Here is a 22,818-nt window from a genome sequence, read left to right as displayed (position 1 = left end):
GCAGATAACGGCGGTGCAGTGAGTCTGAAACACCGAGAAAAACTACTCGCTGCAAACAGTCCGGTGACTTTTCCTCAGGAAGACACTCTACCGAATGCATCATGACCATGACAGCTGTAGCATTGATTTCGTGTGTGAGAGCTTGTCTGAATGTGAGCCGCCACACTTTACACATGCGAATTATCAGGCACAGCCAGTGGCTGGGAGTAGCAGGCACTAGGACCTGCAGCTCTCCACAGCCACACACAGCCTGCAGCCCCTCAGACGCTTCTCACTTACTTTCTCAACAATTTTCAAACAAGTGCAAGACTCAGAAAGGACTGTTTGGGATAATTCAAAAAAAAAAAAGAAGAATTTGTTCTGCCCCTCCTTGGCATCCTCTGGATTTGGACACTAACTGGGATATATTTAAGTGAACCTCAGGAGTCTTGCGTCAGTGAGAGAAGATAGAGCTTTTTCCCAAAGGTAGAGGACTATTTTACCTTCATACACCTTCATCTGCATTTGTATAAAGAATTTCTATAATGCTTGATCATCACAGTAAATCCATTTTCAGAGAAACTGAATTCTCTGTGTTACTAAACCGTATTGGATGCATAAACGTAAAGTTAGAGTGGGTGAGGAGAGAAAGTTTTTTATAAAGATAAGCTTGTACATGCAAGACTGGGGGATTTTTACACTCTATGTGTAATTTATATTAATTTCCTGTGGAGGACTTTGAGTCAGAAATACATTGCTTTCAGTCCTGCGAGGGTTCTAAGTGGAAGATCAGACCTAATAGATACCAGATCATCTACGACTCCATCCCCTCAGAAACTGTTGAAGCTTAACCTCATCAGGTTACAATAGCAGCGATCAGACCTGCACCCGTCTCCTTGGGCTAGGTAGTGTTCTCAAAGCATTCCTGCAGAGTTGTGTGTATTTGTATGGTATGTTGGGTTGGAAACAAGGAGCTGGCTGCAGGCTACTTTTCCAAAATGATGTGTACCACTGAGTTAAGACAAATTATTGCATTCTTGACATAATAGCGGGTGATTAAACTGGAGAAGACTTGCTTTGCGATTTTGATGTAAAGTTGATTCAAAAGAGTCAGACAGACCTTTGTAAGTGTGCACATGGTATACTTTCGGGGCATATGCATGAACTGGTTTGCACTCTCCTCTACTAAAGCCATTCATTGCAGGGGACAATGACTCAAACTTCTTGTTGATACCTAGAAGGGTAAAGTATTGGAGAGTTTGATAGCATATAGGATGTTTTTTTTATTTTATTAAGAGCATGAGCATGGTCCTCTGCACACAGGCGAGAGTAATTCAGGTAAACAGTACAACACGTTGTGAACAACTAGTTTGAAAAGCAAAAAGCAAAAAGCAAAAATGACAGAGAGGCTTCTCTGCACTGGAACAATAGAAGCAGTAGTCATCTTACAATGACAAAGGGAGTGATGAAATCAGAAAGGGGTGGGCTATAGGATGTTGGACTCAGTGTTTAAGTAATTTAATTTGCTGAGGACAAGAAAAAAACCAAAGCACTTTACATCATGTTCATGTTCTTCATCAATGACAACGTTATATAAATATTTAGCCTTGTGATAAAGATAATTTCCTTTGGTTTCTTTTCTTTTGACGAATCTTTTCTATGGAGCTGATCCTCGATGCTGCTTCCAAAAGAAACATTTTTATTGCCATGAGACACTGAACACACAAGTACACTTGTGGTCAAAATTACACTGGGTCAACGAAAAGAAGGAATCGCACCAGGCTTCGAGTCCTCATTATATAAGCATGAGCAATTTTGCATTATCAACACGATAAAGCCAGAGAAATTAAAGATGCAGAAATCGCTCCCTGGAGCGACACACAAGCTGCACCTCAATGAAACTGGCAAATTCAGCCAGACGCCCGCTGAGAAACAATATATCCGCAGGAGGATGTGGAGTATGCTAAATATGTGACTCTTCTTAATGTAAGGTAGGCTACCTGTTTCATTCAATGGTTTTATGAGACACGGTTCCCCTAAAAGCCACACGCTTGCATGGACATCCGTTTTTACATATTTTAAATGTGAAATATTTCATTTGATGTTTTCTTCAAATGTGAGCTCACTAAAGTCACAAGACTCTTAATTTTTCGCACTTTGACTTGGAAGCTAGAAAAATACCTTCTATATCAAAACATCCTTGGTCCGGAGCCTCTCCGAAGCAGAAAACTCACAGACTCACAGCCGCCAATGTGATATGCCTCAATTGCTTCTTTATCCAGAAAGTTTGTGCGCTGTTACTAATTCTAACATTCCTCTTTTGGAGGAAAAACAAAAGTGACTCAACAGCTATCAGCTTGGCCCGATATTGAAGTCTTATCATTCTTGAGAATGTGAATCAACATACTTTTGACTACTTAATGTAGTTTCTTTAATGTTGCCCAAATGCTTATCTGCAGGACATCCAAGAAATATCTCACGAATGAATGTGTGCAGTGGAAAGACGACTTGTCAGACAGCTCTGACTGACAGTTTTAGTTGAGGAGGTTAAGTTGACTCTTCTTCTTATCTCCATCTTTTTTCCCCCCATCTGTTGGCATGCGGCAGAAAGGTGTACATCTGTGCGTCTTTTTCTTTTTTTTTCTTCTGGAAACCAGCTGTAGTTCTTACTTGGTGAACAATATGTTCCACAGGTGGATGGAAATGGGGGGTTTGGCAGTTCATCCTAAAGCTATTTAAGACAGGTTACAGATGCTGTATGGACCATCTGAAGAGAATTGGAGTGGAAAGGTTTCCGCATGACTAAAACCAAACCACATCTACGATGACCAGACACTCGATCACAAAATGACATAAATGTGTCACCTATAGAAAGATAATGTGATAAAAAGACACCAGCCTGGATTCACGTTGTTTTTAGTTTTGCTTTGCATCAGATTGAATGCCATGCAGTCGTCCCCCCCCCCCGATTCAAAATGACTAATATTGACCTTTTAGGGGGAAAAATAAAACTTGCTCGACAGACACTGCAGTTTAAATGTTTCTCTGAAATGGTTTTAAATCAAACATAAGAGAGTCAACAGTTTGTGCCACGCAATGAAAAGACTTAGAGAGCACCACAAAAAAAAAAAAAAAAAAACTGAGGAATGCAGACCACTTTAAAATATAAACAATCAACATTTAAAATTTCCATTCTGCCATTCAGGGAAGCAAACTTACTGTAAATCCAAGAAGTTAGAGAATACAAAAAAAAAAAAAAACCTCTCATGCTATCAATGCCAGAATCCAACTAACCACACTTTATGAAGGACTGTCTATTTAGTGTCAAACTCCGATCAAAGATCACCTCGGAATTCAGCTGAACGTAGTGAATTCAAGTTAGGGCCGGCCAATAGGGCTTCCTCATTTCAGAAAAACAGCCTTACTCCTGGAGATACTGAACATTTTGGCAATGTAAACCCTGCAATCACTTGACTTTTTGTCGGAATTCCACATCCTGTCTCCACAGTCGTGTGTAACGGAGAAAATATGCATCAAAATACTCACCAAGCAACAACTTCATGAAGCAACAAGAAAATGATTCAGAATTGCTTTCAAACATGGTGCAATGCCCTAATCCCAGGGATATACAGATATAGTTACAGTTTTCTCAGGGTGATACGAACTTCAGTTATGGGAATTTCTCTCCAAAGCAAGCGATTTATCAGAATAGAGTGTTACCAGCTGAGGATTGCCACATTACATAAGAAGTTATGTAAAGAATAACTTAAGAAATCAATGGAGCACTTCTTGTTATTCTTATTTTTACAAAAATCTCAATAACTGAATGATGGTGCAGTGTTTGAAAACAATAATTTTTGTAATCATTGCAGAAATGCACTGACTATTAAACGTCAAATCATAATTGTGGTTCTTCATTTATAAGAATCTTATGAACGTGACTCTTTCAGTAATCCTCTCCTAAAAATCCCTAAAAAGAGGATGCCTGCAATTGCCTGCCAGAAGCCTGTGTTACTCCTCCCTTGCTGGCACCAAACCTGATTAACCACCTTTCATATATAATTGCATCAGCATCTATCCTTCTATGCAGACATGTCTCATCATCTTTTGCAGCCTCGGGCACAGTTCTAGGAACATGGTACCAACTCTCAGAAATAAAAACATAGGCTACTTTTGCCATATGCAGACAATTATCTCTGCTAATACCTCAGGAGATGCACCTCCCTATGATATCACATGCCTCAGCTTCAAATTAAGAATTTATGGGTGGAAACAGTCCATTGAAATGGAATATAAAACAATGTAGTAAGGGCTATGTGGAGCTGAGCAGCGGAGTTACAACAGGCCTGTGCCTGTGATCGAGCTCGAGTGCCTCTCCACAATGAAGTGGCCCTGCAAGCAGGAGTACCTCATCATCTCAGAGAGCAAGTTACACTTAGGCCACACACACACACACACACACACACACACACACACACTCACACACACACACACACACACACACACACACACACACACACACACACACACACACACACACACACACACACACACACACACACACACACACACACACACAGAGCGTGCGAAGTGTGACTCAATCTCCTCATCCAGCACGTCAACTACAACCCAACTCCTTAACCCGTCCATTCATCAGTGGCTTTTACTCTTTTAAAGTTCCCTCGGTGTCAACATGCTCAGGGAATGAAAAGTTTCACCCAACAGTTACAGGGTTTGTGTTTTTTTTTAACAAACTAACAAAGAGAAAGTCCAGAACTGATAACGATCACGGCTGTTTCCCAAATCTGCTTCTACAGATAAATGGCCTTGTCCAATTTGTATTCTCTGACTGGTAGTACTAGTTTTTCAAGCTTTTAAATGGGCTCACATCATTTTGCGAGGTAGAATTGCCTTTGGTTTAAACTGGAAAAACAAATAATGCAAAAGCCCAAAGGACCAGAGAAAGCATCAATATACAAACAGCTAAATTACCCTGAAAAGACAAAAGTCAAACACAGCATCCTATGCGCATTTTCACTTACACACCACCGCTTTCGTGGTGTCCTTTTATTTTTAGCCTGTATAACGTTGGGGTGAATTTATTTAGAGGAGGTGTAACCATAATGTGGGGATACAGAAAACTGCTGTGATGAAATCGAAGTCTGCAGCAAAAGAACCACAGGAGTGTCGGAGAGGATGCGAAAAGCTGTTTGACTGGCCATAAAGTGCAGACACTTAGTGAACCAAGGCTTGAAACAATCACTTCGGAAAGATTTCGCCACAGAATGTCAAAGCAAAGCTGGAAACAAAAGCCAGATTAGGAAAAAGAGTTTTGCATAAGGTGTGAATCCACACTGACTATTCGAATGAACATTATGCTGCCTCGTAGTTGATTTAAGATCGCAGTAGAACATGCGTCAAAAGGACACATGGATTGCTGGATTGTTAACAATAAAACATATTTTGGATAACATTGTCAGGCAGACATGACCGCTAAAAATCAACATGAGACTTGACGCGCTTCCCTCAGTAATACTGCTGACAGACACAAACCGAAACAAACATCAGCAAGTAAATATTGGTCCAGCAAAACACTGTGGTCAATATTTTCCAGCAAATATCCTAAAATGTAATAAAAAGTGTCTGGCACTGTATTTCACGGGATCTGCATAACGTCTATTTTGACAGGTATAGACTCAACAGCGTGTGGACAGAGGATGTAAAGTCTGGCTAAACTGTTTTTTTTTTTTTTTAGATGAATAGATAAATGAAAGCAGCCATTCTGTGTTAATCTGATCTGGTATTTGCTACGTTAATGTCCTTTCATATTTGAGACTGCAAAAGCGTATATAATAACATGGAAACAGCTCGAGTACACTGAGGCATGATGGGGCTATAAGTTCATTTAAAAGTGGATTGGATGACGTTGCTTGACTCTAAAGTTCATCTCAGGCTAACGAGCTCTGCCAAGAACGTGGCCGGAAAGTGCCCGGACCAAACTTCCCCCGCGTCGTTGAGTGTGTGCCACGAGACGACGAAAACAACACGTATGCGGAATATCCTCCCAAACGTTGTAGTGTAGTCAAACTACAATCTGTAGGTCTTGAACAGCGTCTGTCTCTTGGCACAGTGTGTTTAGTTCCACTTGTGTATAGAGACTGGGGTCAGCTGCGTTTCCTCAGCGCAGTGAGACCAAACACGACCATCAGTGAGTAATGAAACTGTCCTTGTAAAATCTGCCATTTACCATTCTCATGTGGTTGTGGTCTTCAATTGTATTTCATGCCATTTGGGAATCATAAAAAAAAAAAAAAAAAAAGATGCTGCAGAGTTTACAATGCATTCTTTCTGGAGCTGTTTTCACTTATCCTTGACGACGCGATTTGATGCATGCGTGTGCAGATACGGGTTGTGCTGTAGAATCTCAGTGGTCAGCAGGAAGTGCGTTCTCAGTGTTGTGCACACTGCTTTGCTTGTAAACAAAGTCACAAAGATTCAATATACATTTCTGAAAAATGGTATGTCGTATCACGTGGGAATAAACAATAGGTTGTTATTGTCATCTGGATGCTGAAATCAAGTTCCAACTTCAAAGCTTTTATCTTGTTCCATCACTAAACTCGTTAGATGAAAGCTAGAGTCCGTTTTTTTGGGGGGCGTATTTGCTCATTTGACTGGCCTGCTCTTTTGCTTGACTCAGCTCGGTCTCCCATTCGGACCTGAAGGGGTCTTCTGGGTCTCAGACTTCCACACATCTGCCTTAAATCACAGCTGACTGCCAGCGGAGGCCCTGTTCCCCAACCTGAGGTCATGCTGCGTTTGAAACGGTTTCCCACATAGTTGTCTGATAACAGTAAAACCGAAAATTGCCCCAACTAGATGCAACAGGACAGCAGTCGAGAGAAATTGGAAATTATGGGCTTCAATTGCATGCCATTATCCTTCTTAACATGTTTCCTTTGACTAGTTGCCAAAAGAAAAAAAAAAGGGGGTGGGGGGGTGGGGGGGTTGTACGTTTCACTTCCCTACTACTTGTGGACAGGCTGAGGCAGGTTTGCAAGGGCAGGAAAAATTCACTGTAACCTTAAATGTGTTTAATGCGCATCCTTGAATATGGTCCTATGGATCCGGAAATACACACAAGTGTTTTCAGCCTGCCTGAGGTGAAAAACAGTGAATTTAAAAAGAAAAAAAAAAAAGTTATTTTAGATATAATACCATGTTATCTTTGTAGTTTTTCTTTTTTTTTTTGTTGTTGTGATGGAGGAGGCTGCACAACCTAACTCCAAGTTGATGTGCGGCTTTACTGAAAAGCAGACACTCGTTAAAATGTTCAGGAGAAAATTGTAATTCCTGCAGATGTTACAGTTTCCTCAACTGACACGTATTGATCCCATTTAAAAATCAAAGCTGCAGTTCATTGAATTGCGGTTTTCTCCCGAGAAGGTTTTCCAGCATCCAGCAATGCCACAGCAGCACATTTTATAATGTAAATTAGATCATTTTCTTTGTGACTGACACTGACAGAGCTCTCCGCAGATAATCTCTCGGATATATTTGTTACGGTCTCTAGTTTGTTGCCTGTCATGACTTACTGATGTTGCCGCTGCTGCTGCTGTGTGTCGGCGTGTGGGTGTGCTGGATTTTGTCAAAAAGACTCCAATTTAAATACACGGTGGGCGGCCTGATGCAAGATGTGTATTCTCAGAGAAGAGCCAATCCTCTGAAGGGAGTATCAATGAGAACACAGCAGTGAACTCTCTGTCACCTTATTGAGCTGGACCGCAGTCAAGAAGCATTTTGATCATTATGAACAAACCAAAATTATTGTTTTACATACTTCTTTTTCTATTTCCCAGTAAGAATATATGTACACACACATACACACACACACACGCACTCGTAGAGTACCTAACAGATAAAAGTGTCTTTAATATGTTGGTGCTTATTGTGTCTTTCGTTGTGATTTCTCACTTGGTTTTGACATTTCTTCCCTCATTGTACACCCCTCAGTACTCCTGTGCATCGACTCGCTCAAACAAAATGACCTCGGGGTGGGGGTGGGGGGAGGGGGGGGGGGGGTTGTATACTTTACCGTCACCATAGCAACAAAATTATGCCCCATTTACCTTTGTCTGAAAGTTCTGCACAAGTTAAGAGATGTGTAAATACACTGATTGCAGTGTCTGCTTCCGTCTCTTCTGTGTATCTGTGAAATCACCACAGCAGAGCAGCATGCAGAGATCATTAAGGGAATCCCCATTTGCCTATAAAGTTTCTCAAAAAGCAGGACAAACGGCAACTACTGCTGAGGAGAAAACGTTCTGGTTGATGCCAAATCCGCATCATAATATATGAACAAGTCAGGAAACACTGTTTGAAATCCTTGATCTAAAGCTTCCATAGATACAATAGCTTTTAGACTGTACTATATTTTTGATTATAACACACAGTGTACACATTGTGTAATTAATTAGTTTGAAATATTTTCTTTAAAACAAAGCTTCAGCTATCTAAAATACTGAGTTATCATTAAATGTATAACATTAAGATTCATAATCATAATACATGATCGATTGAAGTGATCAATTGTTTTACATTCAAATTAAAGCTTATATAAATACTGATTTCTATCAATGACAACCACAATTATAATCAGGCATGTATTTCTAATAAATAACGAAGAAGTGTATTCTTCCCACTACAAGTCTTCTCCTCAAATATTTGTGAAATTGATAATCAAATCATGTTGTGCATATTTCTGGTAAAATCTCAACAAATTGCTGACTGGCAGAAGTTGCACTAGTCTCATTGAGGTAGGCGTTTTACACAAACTTCACAAGGTTATTGCACAAATTCCATTTGATGTGACATTTATTCCAGTTTGAATGCTCTCTGAAGGTCTTCTAGTGGTGGAAATGCCCATTATTGAAATCTATTAAGGCCTGAAGGTTATTCAAAGTAAAAAAAAAAGAAGAAAAAGAAAACTAACTGAATAAAAGACTGTTAAAGAAGCAGACAACCTCCCGTCATCCTTATTGCAAAGACAATATTGATATACTCCAAATGTTCCCAAGGTTTGTTGAGCCTGTCACGCTGCAAACTCTTGATTTTGAGGGAGTAAATTGAGCACTGGCTTCAAGGTGGTGAGCAGTTTTGCACGAATAACCACAGCAACGTGATGACCAGCGTGTCATTGGAAGCCCATTGGTGGCTTTTCAGATAAAGTCACCTGCGCCTCCCTTCTCTCTTTGAATGAGAGCCAGCCCTGGTGGATCAGGTTGCCACAGGGACTGTGTGACTTTTACCATATGAATGAAGCCACTGCCATTTTTCTTTTTCTTTTTTTTTTTTTGAGAGGGAGGTAGATTGCCTCTGGAGCTGCAGACTGGATTGTGTGCCACCCCAGGCTGCCTGTCAGTCAACCCAGACAGGGTTCATTAAACTGACTCCATTAGAGCTAATGAGTTGTAGGTCTGTGGTTATGGGTGGCCTCTTCTTTCAGGAGTAACAGACCACACAACTGATTGGCTTGCTGATTTGGTTAATTCACACTGACAAAGGGAAGAACTGCCTTGTCTGCTTCACTGAATGCCTGAGTATATGGCAGCCTCGACAAATTCTAATGACAGGAGAGGTCATGGCTGCCAAATGCTGCCGACCAACAATATGAAGAAGATATTTTGTTGGTATAAAGATGTCTAGACTCAGGATAGGCAACAAACCCTTCATTTCGCTGAGGTCTGCGGGCCTCACCATGACATCTCCAACAATCTCAATGAAGCCACTGCGAATGAAATAATTTTACATCTTCACATTAGTTATCAAAAGGAGCTCACTTTGTCTTCTGAACACGTCACTCAGTCACTGTTTTACCAATTTCCCAGATTGAGGAGCAGACAGCGATCTGAGGCAGATCCTTCCTGTGCAATCTGAGGTTATGTTAAAGGAATGTTACAGCTTTTAGTTTTACTGTTGTTTGTCAATGGGTTGAAATAATACAATCACACCACAGGCGGGAATTGTGCAAAATGACGGTTGAGGTTAAGTTAAGTTGCCTTTTCCAAACGAACGTCCAGAGAAAAGCAGACAGACATTGTTGGATATTCAACTCAATCGTTTTTGTTGGAAAAACTGCAGTTTGGATTAAGGTTATTTAGGTTTATACTGTTAGCTTCTGCATTTGGCCTTGTAACACAAAAGCTTTGTATAGAAGTGAAGTAGCCCAATAAAACTGGTGTCTCATGTGAAAACAGGAGCAGGCATTTAGCACTGATCCGGTCACTTCCTACAAGCATACATCAGCCTCAGAGCAGAACAGACTGAGCAGCACTAATGACACCACCTAAACCTCATTAAACACAGGAGCAGGCACCAGCTATTATGGGAAGCCGACAATGTCGAAATATAAAAATGGGAAAAGAATGGAGTGTGAGTGCCTGGTCGCCGGCCAGACCACAGAGCGAAGGCAGCTACTCTGAGGGAGCATCGTGGCCAGTAAACTGAGATGGATTAATTTAAAGCCAGCGACTGCCCCTTTTTTCTTTTTAAAGTCAGACAGCTTCTTACCTCACAGCAAAAAAAGCACTGGTTAGTCGTGGCTGCGGTCCAGCTTGGCTTCACAGCTCCAGAGTTAAATAAGCAGCGAGACTTGAGGTTGCAGGGCGTTTAGAGCAACGGGAGTCTGAACAGTAGTTCACCAACGAATAAAAAGTTTCGAGTTGGATTTTTGTCTATATCAAATATGCTGCCAGACTTTAGCCAAGGAAATGATCTCGTGTTAGTCCAGGAAGACAATTGAATGAGCCAACCAGGTACATGCTGGGGGGCTTAGGTTGTCACGAAGCCCACAAACAACTACAGACAGAGAAATGGCTGAAAGAGTCACAAAATAAGCACAGATAGACATTAAATAAACAAAATGACCAGAGACTAAACAAAAAAAGAAATCAAATTAAGAGCATTCTCACTGATACATGCAACGTCGTTCTGACCCACTAACTTTCCGCTGCTGGATTTCATAACTGTTTGCATATTGGGATTTCACTGGTATTTTATGATTAAACTTGTTTACATAAAGTCTGGTTAATCTTAACTTTGTCTTCACTTCAAGTACCTTTAAAGAGAAACAAAATGATCACAGATTAGTGAAGCACAGAAACAAACATGGAGCATGAGGCACAAACCTAAGCACAAAGAGACACGGAACCCAATGCAGCGAAAGTTCTATCAGAAAAGGTCAGAAATACACAGAAGCATTAGAAAGTAGAAAAAGCATAAATTAAAGTTGTCCACAGACATAGCAGAAAAGTTATTGATAGCAAGTACAACAGTAACACTAAAACCTTGCATTTTAAGCTTTTTGTTGTTCATCCATGGTGCTCCTGACTACACTAACAAAAACAGTCTCATCCACAATTATCAATTATTTATTAATGACTTTATATGACTTCTAGTCCGTGTTTGTATTAATTTCACAAACTCCTAATAATCCTAATACATAACCCATAAATCACAGCTGATGTCGATGGAGATGAGCTAGTTAATCAGAATCAGTCTTGTTTTGGGATAATTTATCAAACAATATGGAATCAATTCAAAATGTGTCTGTATTCATCAATATACTTCTGGGTCTTTTCTTTCTTTCTTTTTTTTGTCATTTAGAGCCAGAATAATTCAACTATGACAAAACATTTCAAAGTTAGACTTTATCATAGAAAGAAAAAAAAAAAAGTCAAGGAATTTCAAACAATAATTGAAAGTCCACCTCTTCTCGGTACCTTGTTGTGTTGATATAAATGAAAATGAAAAAGTTGACTAGTTTGTTGACAAATAAAGAAATCTGGAAAAAATACGTTATGAATGTCAGTAAACAAATTGTCCAAAAGATCTTAGAAAACATCACAAGAATAATACAAGCATGCATCCAGGTAACGTTCCCTTCTTTTCTTTTTAAGGTTGAGCGCATGACCCGCCCCCGTTAACAAGCCGAGCTTTACAGCAGAGTACTAATAACATTTTTGGACATTTTCCACAAGGATTTTGTTTCATGCTGACTCAACACAATTTCCGGTCGTCTTTCCGCAGGCACGTTGCGCTAGAAGCATCCAGTTCACCCCCACTGTTGTTTTTTTTATATCAGATAAGATCTCGGAGCTGTTATGTGTTTTTCAAAGAACTCCAGTGAAATCCAAACTATAGCACAACACAACACGCTTCCTGCTTCACGGCCGTGGACCGTAATTCAGCTGAAAGTTATTTATGATGAGAGTGCAAGGTGCACGAAGAAAAACAATTCCCTTCACTGTTTCAACGTCGGCAACAACAGTTGGGGTAACGTTTTTACGCTCGGTCGTCAGGCGGTGGATGAGTCTCAGCTCCGTGAGCCCATCTGCTTTCAAGGCTCGACGAGAAGTGCAATGTGCAGTGCCCTGATGCACACCAATGTTGTACAGCTGTGTTACATGCCCGTTGGTAGCCCACCTAGTAGCCTAAATTAATGCTGCCATTGTCCCGTGGCTACATGTTTCTTAACCCCTCCAGTAGCTGTGAAAGCTTTGTGCCAAGAGCAAATCCTCTCAATAGCGGACGCATGTGGTTCCTATCAGTGCGATCGCTGTTTTACACAACATGTTTTAAGAAAGTAAGACATGATATTGTTCCATTAATATTAGATATTTTTACTATACGTTTTAAGTGGAAGTCTAAGTAAATCCTGACATTTTTCCTTTTACTCTTTAAACATAAAAAGCTTCAGTAATACAATACAGACTCCATTAGCTCGTACTTGGGTTTTTTTTTCTCTGCTTTAATGCAACTTAAAAATGATTTCTCCTCTGGCATTCTGATTTAAACCACATTGCATCTGGATCTATTAACAAGCAGCCTGATGTGAATGTATCGTCAGTACAAATCTTAGGATCAGCCAAAAGGGTCAAATGAAAAATAAAGATTTACACTGATATTATTCAACCCGCCTTCTGAACCTGAGTGCCCGATTTACCACCACAAAACCAAGATCCCGTTTGAGCGCAGCGGAATCTGATACCTTCACATTTAGCATCATATTTCCTGTCATTTCCTGTTCCTCGGAGTCAAACTGTGACGGGAGCTTCGCCGCTCGTCAGCATTCGTACCTGAATGTGCAAAAGATGCTGAATTTGAGAACACTATCAATTTTTACACAATGCCATTTAATAACAGTTGTGACAATACTTAACTTTCATCTATTGTAGAGTTAGTAATTTTTTCAATTTTTTCAATGTCTCTCTTCTTAACTGGAGCTTCTTCTCACCTTGTGAAAACAGTTTCATTTAATCAGTCATCATATGTAAAATAATGTCTTTTTTTTTTTTTCTTCCTATACCTTGACTGAATGGGCATTTTTACTCCTGGCTGTAGAGTTTATAGTATAGCATGTATGCATTTTGATTATCCATCCTCATGTTTGATTTGTACAAACTAATATTTTCTTACCAAGGAATTTCAAATGTCCTGGTTGTAAAGTTGCAAACACAAACAGTGCATATCCATATATGTTTACAAAAAAGCTGCTCACACAGAGACTCTGCACAGGTAGATTTTCTGGTGTTTAGACTAGTTTAGAACTTTTTTCCGGACTGTCGGTCCAATTTGTATTCGAAAGAACCTTCTTATTGGTGTGGACCTTTAAGGGATATGATTTCCTTTTGAGTGACACGTCTGGACGGCTGGATTGCCGACGACCAAAAGCCGACTGGCCTTTTAGCCTTTTAGACCACTTAGAAAGGGAAAGGAAAATGTTTATTCACATTTCTGACAGTATTGAAGTCTGATATCGATGGTACGACTGCTATGGTTGTAAGCAGTAGCTTCCCTGAGTATTTAAGTATTTAAGTATTTAAGTTTAAGACTGCGTTTTCTGATTTGGATGTTGTGAAAGGTAGAGGCCACCTATGCCGAGCAGCAGAGTGTTTTCCCTGTCCTGCTGTATTTTCCTTTTGTTTAGTTTTTTCAGAAATACACTGCAGTCTTTTAGATTAACAGCTCATTTACTTCTGTTTACAAGTAGCTTACATTCCTGCCAGCACGCTGTTTCCAGCTTGCTCTTGTTAGCAGTGACTGCAGTATTTTATTATCCTAGGATTTTAAATATAAAAGTAAATATATTTTTTGGGAGAAATTCCTATTAATGGGTTTCCTTGCTTAATTTTTGCCACTAAATGAGGTTAAAATTAGTACACTTGTCAGGTCACGGGCACAGTGACATCACAATAGTATAAAATGTTTTTAAAAGGTCATTTTTCAGGTTAACTTTAATTGACACTTCCAAATGTGTTTCATCACCGCACAAGAATGAACAATGATATTGGCTGGAATAAAAATCTGCTGTTATAGTTGGATTGAGAAGGGAAGCAGACATTGAACAGCCATGTTTTGATTTAAGACAGTGTTATGGATTGTTGACATTTCTCTCGGCGGTCTTGTTATGTGTGGCTTCATATGTGAATAACCAAATTCCAAAAAATGAGCTGCTTTGAACTTGTTGCTAAAATACTCTTTTAAGTTAGTTTTTTTTACCTGCTTTAAAGATGCAGATGCGTTTTTGTTTTTTCCTGAATAACCTGTCAAGCCTCATTTGTTTGAGAATGCTGAAAAACTTTACTAATTAAAGTAGAACAGCGAATTTCCCCGGTGGTTGATCTCCAGCTCGCAGGTCTGCGTCATTTTGGTATGTTCAGTATGTGACAGTCCAGTTACCGGGAAGAGCATATTAAGTCTCTCTTCCTGTATTCATCTCACAAAGAATGTGTTTACAGTGGGTTTATGAGACGATTTCTCTGCTTGTCTTTCAGCGGGGCTGAATCGCAGAGGAGTTCAGAGGTGTGCTGGATGGCTGAGGCCACAGCCAGGCCTGATGGCAGGAGGCGTCCCCGACACATTGAACTCTAATAACATCCTCTAGGAACCACAGAGGTGGTACAGTTCATGCGGAGACACTAAAAAGGTATCAAAATGGATTGATTCAGCGTGACACAGTGAAACATGATATCCCATGCAGGTTGATGCAAAAGCGTGAAGCCCAGTCTGTCAAATCCTCAGTTTGAATGTTCCTCGGTTTACATTCCTTTCTAACATCCTTAATCAATCACTGCTGTCATGGAGACATATATCTGTGAAAATGCAGTTCATTAAAGTAAAAAAAACAAAAAAAAACAAGGAAATTAAATTCTACAGAAATTCGGCTCAGCTTATTTTTTTCTTTCTCAGTCAAAAGTTAGTCTGCATAACAAAACAAAAAAACATAACAAATAGAAGCACACACAAATAGCAATGAAATAAGAAACTGACTACAAAAAAAAATGGCAGTGAGAAAAAAATGAGGTACACCAGGATGTAAGAAAAGATATTCAATTCAATTGGTTTTCACAGTTTTTGCCATCCATGTATTGAAAAAAACAATATTGATAATTTTGCATAAATGGACAACATTCCTCTAACAATGCCTGACTCTGTTTCTGCTATGAACAGTCCCTGAGGGCAGCATTTCTACTTAACCATGTGACATTTACTCCCTGTTTAAAACCGAGGGGATTCTTTACGTATGTCCTTTGCCTAAAAGTCTGAAAAGACACATTTTAATTTCTTTCAAAAGAATAAATAAACCCTTGAAGGTTCTCAATAATGCCAATGGAAGTCACAGATGCTTCAGTTGCCTGAGAAATGTGAACGACTCGTATACAGAACGCTCTTTCACCCATAAAATACCAGATGTAACGTTTGTGTGCGTCTTCCTTTTTAGATGGATGTGGTGTGAAATCGATTTTCCCTGTGTGTATTTCAAACATGATGTGTGTCGTGGAGGAATATATCACATTGAATTAGCAAAATGGACTTGTCTGACGATGAGGAAGGGCATCCGGGGTAAAGCTTGAGCCACATCGCACATGTGCATCACATGATCTGCGGTCGCTGCCCCAGAAAGGCGTGGGAAAAACACAATTTCTCATACGACACAATCTTTCTTGTATTATTAGTGATTGTATCCTAATATCGACGGAGTCTTCTTAAATTCCTACAACAAATACCACCATTAACAAAGTTATGCACTCATTTTTAATGTGTTTTTTTTTTTTTTACATCCTCTGGGGGTTTTTTTCATTTCTTTTATGCCTCTAACGTCTTAAGTTTTCCACTGAATTAGTGTTTTTTTTTTCTCCTTCCTGCTGTGAAAAACAACCTTCCTGTGTGTCCTACAGCGATTAGAATTAGCACTCAGTGCAAAGATAAAGGGCCGTCGTCTCTCCAGTGGTCTTGTCTGTTTATAGTAATTATACTAATCATTCTAAACCTGGCGCTGTAATGATTTTATCGCACTGAAATGTTCCCCCTGCATGCAGGAAGGCAGAGCGGTGAGGGGGCGAGGTGAGAGGGGAGATACCCTCCTATAATGACCAGACCTCACAAGTGTTCATTAGTGTAATCATAGTTCACATTACGTACTTCCATACAGGCTATGATTTTGCATTTGATTTGTTGTGCCAACAATTTTAATCCGCCAGCCTTCGCCCCGACACCCAGGGGCGAACACTGCGTGCAATAAACCTTCCTGACAGAGCCTGAACGGCAGGGGCGTCGCAGGTGATAACACGCCTGTGATTCCTGGTGAACTGTGTTAAATACAGTTCATAGAACGTCAATTTACGCAAGATAGCGAGGACAGATGTTGATGTGATGTGAGTCACCACGCGATGAAAAGAAAATGGTATCAAGAAGACGGATTGTCACAACTCTGCCAGTTATATGTAACGTGACACCTGTTTTTTTATGGATTTAATTTGCATCTAATGTTTGTTATTTTTGCAAAAGGAATTAATCTGTGTTATCGGATAATTATATGGCTTTTTAAATTTTTCAACTTATGGATTCTTTTTTTTTTTTCTTTTTTTTTTTTTGTCCTCGTTCTCCAAATCAGACACTTGTGTAATTTGACAGATAAAGAGGGGACTTTTTGTTCTGATCCACTGCAAAAGATTGATTGATGGTTTTAGATTGACATTTTAACCAGGAAATCAAATTATCATTTCAGGAGTTTGTATGTTAAAACCAGTGTGTGAACTTAAATTTTCTATTCATCATCAGTCAAATAACATCCATCCCTCTATTCTCTATGTCACTTTATCCAATTCAGGGTTGTAAGGCTCTGGATTAGTGAAACTCAAAGTACCCGGGACAAACAAGAAAACACAAGGAGTATATGCAAACACCACATGGGAGGTTTAACCCAGACTCAAACTAATAACCGTCTCACTATGAAGCAAGAGTGATAACCACTGCAAAACCGTTGAGTCTGTAAAAAACAATAGAAAATTACTAAAGGTCTTGCAGAGTTTTAGTTAAAGTCATATTGCTGTGAAAGAAGAAAGATTGAACACACTAATGTGTTAAAAAGTTTCATAAATTCGTCATGTCCACCTGCACCAATCAGACTGATCTCTTTCTCATAAACCACCTGTGGCAGCATTTTTAAGCATTGTGACTTTCTTTTTATTTAATTTATTTTAAAAACACAGTATACGTTTACAAATCTTCTTGAAGGGCTTTGACAACATTGCTGATATCTTCAGGACGAAGTAATAAAAAAAATAATATTTAAAATGTGATGCACACTGAATGATTCCTTTACTCACCTTTAAAGTGAAGAAAAGACCTTCTACTACCAAGTCTGAAAAATTTGCAAATAAACATATTTCTTGTCATATCAACTTTAAAATAAAAGGACACATAATATTTTAGCACACAGGCATGCTCATGTGAAGGAAAAATACAAACACCGTTGACATGCGGGTGTTTGCCGTCAAACATAACGCTTGGAATGTAACTGTCTTCATCATGGATGATAAAGTAAATATGTAAACATCAAACATTATGGCTTCCTCCCAGTGTTTGTAGACGTACTGTATAAATTACTTTGGTCTCCTCTCTCTGACTCTCATTTCAGTACCTCATCTGCTTACTTTGGATTTGCAGACTTAAACCTTTGCCATGCCAGATATAATTTTTCACGCACTCCACTTGTGAAGTGTGTAGCTGTCATAGGCTTAGTGTTCAGGGCCATAAATATGAGCTGACTACATGCACCTTAATGACATTTATCTCTCTGTTCAACATATTTTACCTTGGATATTTCTAAGGGAAGATGTAGGAGGATCTGCAGACGGCGCGTAACAAACTGGAATAAAAGAATGCAGTTTATTGAAATATACAACTTTAATCCTGTGTTTGAATGCTCTTTATTTTCTTTTACTATCTCAGAACAGTTTTTTTTTAAAGAACAAGAAGCTCACAAAGGTCAATGCTGAATGCATATATATATATAGAAGAGGGAAAAAAAGAAGCTGAATAAAGTATTCACTGAAATTTAAAAAGCATTTCATATTCATGAATTACAATACAAAATATTTAATTAAAAGATCTTGAATTCAGTGATGCAGCCGCAGTATCCCTGATCTCCAACCTTCCTCCACGGCTACACGGGGCACTTTATAACACTGTAGTTCTTATCTGGGCTTCTCAGTTTGCAGTTTTTTCAGGGTTTTCAAGAAAGCAGGAAGCTCGTAGCAAAGCTGTTGACAGTTTCATCGCCTCCATTTTGGGATCGCCACAGCAGATCAGATCATGAGCTTCATGTTCAGTTCGGCACAAATCTTACAAGCCCTGAATCCTGATTGAATTATTTCGTTTTATAATCAGTGACAACGGTAACATCGTGGATGCTGATGCTGATATGAACCCTGGAGTGTGGATGCTTTTGATGTAGTGTGGCAGAGAGGTAGTGTGTAACAGCCAAGCTGTCGAAGGGACACTGGACGGGGTTGTGTATTTAAGGTTATGGAAAACAGAATTAAATGCTATTGAGCGCAGCTGACTGACTCTGGATGTGCTGGCAGAAAGATCTTTGGATAAGAGTAGTTTGAAATTGACAGCAAAAAAATCTGTCGTTTCTGAGTCTGGTTATGCAGAGATTTCTTCATAAAAGACTTTTTTCACTCCACTGTCGTCCCTGCTTATCAGTGACTGTACCATGTGAGGACCGCGCTGTAATCGGTGCTATAGAAGTAAAACTGAAATGGACTGAATTGAATGGAAAGAGGGGGTGACTCGGAGGATGAGGCAGCAGAAAAAAGTATAACCTTTAAAAAACGGCCTGGACAGAATGATAACTCGCGCATATTCCTTATTGAGCTCACACTTTGAGCTTCATTATATCCGGGTTTGTAGACCGTGTGAATGTGTTGCATATGTGCCCTAACAGAAGTGTTTCTCTTGTTGACAACCTCAGGTTGTGTGCTCATGAGGTCGTCTATGCTGGCCCTGTTCCTCTTCTTCAGTGCCCAGGCTCTGGCCGCCATCAGAGGGGACTCCTGCACTGCCACAACAGCACATCGGAGGGATCCCGACAACAACCCCATCTCCGTCCCTGTAGTGGACCCCAAACTCTTCAAGAAGCGCCACCACCTCTCGCCCCGGGTGCTTTTTAGCTCCCAGCCCCCCGATGCAGAGCCAAAGGGGTCAGCGGACGCGAGTAGAAGGACCCGGAGGCGAGCAGGGCAGCCTCAGCACCGCGGGGTGTACTCAGTATGTGAGAGCGTCAGCGTCTGGGTGGGCAACAAAACCAAAGCTACGGACATCTCGGGCAACGAGGTGACGGTTCTCCCCGATGTGAACATCAACAATGTCAACAAGAAGCAGTACTTCTTCGAGACGACGTGTCACAGCTCTCGGTCGGGCAGCCCGGGCTGTTTGGGGATCGACGCCAGACACTGGAACTCCTACTGCACAAACTCACACACTTTCGTACGAGCGCTGACTTCATTCAAGAACCTGGTGGCGTGGAGGCTCATACGCATCAACGTGGCCTGTGTGTGCGTGCTCAGCCGCAAGTCGTGGCGGCAGTGAAGACTTTGCCTGCACACACAGGCCCAACTGCAGAAAGTACACAGGACATACCAGCGCTCACCTGCAGACGGCCGTGACTATCCTCACATAACTTATCACCAAAGACTTTTCACTCTCTGCACAAAGTAAATTATTAGTATTTGTCAAAAAAAATATCAGGACTGCATGTATAACCACCAGACCTGGGTCAAAAAGTATCTCAAAATCCAGTTTGTTTGTTTGTTTTTTTTACCTGTTTACAGTCCCGAGGATTGAAAGGCTTTTACTTTGTCTCTGTTTTAGCTTGTGTTTAAAATGAGCTCTGTTTATATACTGAAGTAAACATGGTGGTACAGGACCCTCATTTAGTCGAACATTTGAGAAAAATGTTTTGACAAAAATGATTAAATACGTTTTTGTTGCATTACTCCCCCACACGCAGTTTCATGTGTAACGATTAGAAACAGCTCATCACATCACACAAATCCATGATGTCACCCAAAAGAGCAGTCTGTTGTATTCCAGCAGTGGTTAAGTATTGAGCTGTGTTGGTGTGGAGGATCCAGGTTCAGATCAGGGAGAGCGTCGGGGGTGGAAAAACGAGCCAAGTGTATATTTGTATTTGCAATCACTTGCTCGGGTAATCCCACTCTGAAGGAAACGGCTGAATAGACACAATAACTTTATTCCATGGAATTTTTTTAATCCGGATCAAATCACAAGGGGGACCTTCCACAATAAACAAAAAACAAAGGAAAACCAAACTAAAGAAGAGCTGGATGGATGGATGGATACATGGATGGATGGATGGATGGATGGATGGATGGATGGATGGATGGATGGATGGATGGATGGATGGATGGATGGATGGATGGATGGACCAATTGCATGTGCATTTAGCTCTTCTCAACACATTTGTTTTATGTTGGCCCCACTTTTACCAATGTATTTATTTCCCTTAAGTTCAGGGTGTTGACCCAAAAAAAAAAAGGGCAGCGTTTTTAACTTTCATCTTTCACCGGTGAAATTTCCGTTTTTTAAAAGTTGAGTAAATACAGGCCTCACTCCAGCTGAACCGCAGCTAAACTGCATCCTAACAAGCTGCACGGTGATTATAAAGATCCTCCCCAAACAGCCAACGGTGATTCACATTCGGAAAATTATAATTTAGGAAAACAGTTTCAGCCCTCTGATTTTCCCCTTGATTACTACTGACTGCTCAGACAAGAATTTAGAAATTCCTCGGAAACAATAAACAGTGAGTTTTTGATCATTTGTAGCATAGTTACTCTTTAGAAAGATATTTTAACAAGTCTGTTTTATAGAGGATGTTTCCTAAATACAATGGCTTTGTCAAAAAAAAAAAAAAACAGGAAATTACGTGTTGAAAGCAGCAGGTTGTCAAGTGAGACTTCTTCTGTTTCCTGACAAATACTGGTTTGTTTTGACTTTTGATGGCAGGCACACACATCCTTAAAAAGAAAAGCGATACTAACTAAAACAGCCGGAGGAGGATTTTACAGCTGTCTGGCTAAAATGTAAGAATAGTGTTAGAATGGTGTTAAAAGATGGGCCGGTGTTCACCAATTTGTGAAAATCCACATTTCAGAAAATTTGGATATTTTGTGTATCAGCAAATGATTTAAAGCTTCCGGAGAAATCTGTGGTTGAATGTTGATGATCGAGGTTCACAATACGGTCCATCAATTCAAGGTAAAACTGAAATGCAGCCACATATGGACACAATCGAATGATAGGATTCAAGCGGGAAAAATGTTGGATGGTCATTTGAGTCTAAATTCGAAACCATTTGCATCGTGTCCTGAGAAGACGAACCATTAACCTGGTTTTAAGATCTTTGGCGCTAATTACACACGTCAGTCATTGAATCCTCATTTCATGCAGATTCAAGACATAGAAGAAGAAAAAAAAAGCGTCTTACTTGTTTAACGCAATGTGTTCACCCACATTAGTCACATTTCTTAACGTCCATTTCAGTTTGTATGTGCATAAATAAGCAAAATATCTTTTTAAAATGTTCATGTTGACTGGTCACATGGGCAAGTCTGCTGTTTATAAATGAATGAAACCAAAAAAAATGCCTCGTTGCTGTTTGACATAAACTTTGTGAATACAAATAAAACAATTCCGTCTGGTTCTGGTAAATCCACCATGAACCTAATCATGCGCTCTATTTTCAGTCTTGAGTGTAGGCTTGATTCTTGGCATTTAGCCGCCATCCACTAGACACAATAATGGGTTTGGAGAAAATAACCTTCAAAAACACTGCAGTAGAAGCTTTTCCCCCCCTCACCCAAAAAAACAAACAAAAGGAAAAAAAGAAACCCTACATGTGATTCACTTTCACAAAGTGCAGGCTTAAACCTGTCTTAATCTTAAACTGCAGCTAAGCCAGTGACAGCGCAACAGCCTCCGGGAGTTTTGGCACAACAACGTTGTCAAACCACTTAACGTTCTCTCCTCACTGAAGTAGACTGAGGCACCCAGGTAACTTCACAAATACTGTTTGACCCAGGCCTGATCCAAGCAAAACTTTTGTTAAGATGTTGTTGTTGATATTGTTATTTATTAAACACTTACATTCAAGCACTGTGTGTTTCTTTGAGCAATGATAGCGGTTGCCGCCCCCACCACCCCCACCCCCCCGTGAAGTCAAGCATTTCCTTTTGGTTCGGCTGAAATAAAACGAGGAAAGAAGACCAGAAGGGCCTCATCTCTCTGCCACTGATTTGCTGCTTTGGCTTGACTTTGTGTTTTTCTGCGGCTCGTCGTTTCCACAGTAGATGTTAAGAAAGCGAGGGAAAGGACGCAAATATAAACAAGGCAGAACGTGATTCATGAGGCGAAGTCTGGCTGATAATATCATGGCCTGCCATTTTCTTTGCTTTGGCACTGGCATTT

At 40.1% G+C, this 22,818-nt stretch overlaps 1 protein-coding gene across 1 annotated transcript; it reads left to right on the top strand.

Annotated features, from left to right (window-relative positions):
• The first annotated feature begins 277 nt into the window (after positions 1–277).
• Positions 278–22,206, top strand: ngfb (nerve growth factor b (beta polypeptide)). Its single transcript, XM_080460725.1, has 3 exons — positions 278–465; positions 14,814–14,965; positions 19,301–22,206. Exon 3 carries the CDS (start codon positions 19,312–19,314, stop codon positions 19,915–19,917), a length of 606 nt encoding a protein of 201 aa, XP_080316851.1. The 5' UTR covers positions 278–465; positions 14,814–14,965; positions 19,301–19,311; the 3' UTR covers positions 19,918–22,206.
• Positions 22,207–22,818: the final 612 nt, after the last annotated feature.

The sequence above is a fragment of the Lipophrys pholis genome, assembly GCF_963383615.2.
Source record: "Lipophrys pholis genome assembly, chromosome: 4".
Classification (NCBI taxonomy): domain Eukaryota; kingdom Metazoa; phylum Chordata; class Actinopteri; order Blenniiformes; family Blenniidae; genus Lipophrys; species Lipophrys pholis.
This window is presented reverse-complemented; position numbering and strand designations above follow the sequence as displayed.

What these genes read in the sequence shown, in the direction of transcription:
- ngfb (XM_080460725.1), top strand. Translation starts at nt 19,312, where the DNA reads ATGAGGTCGTCTATGCTGGCCCTGTTCCTCTTCTTCAGTGCCCAGGCT.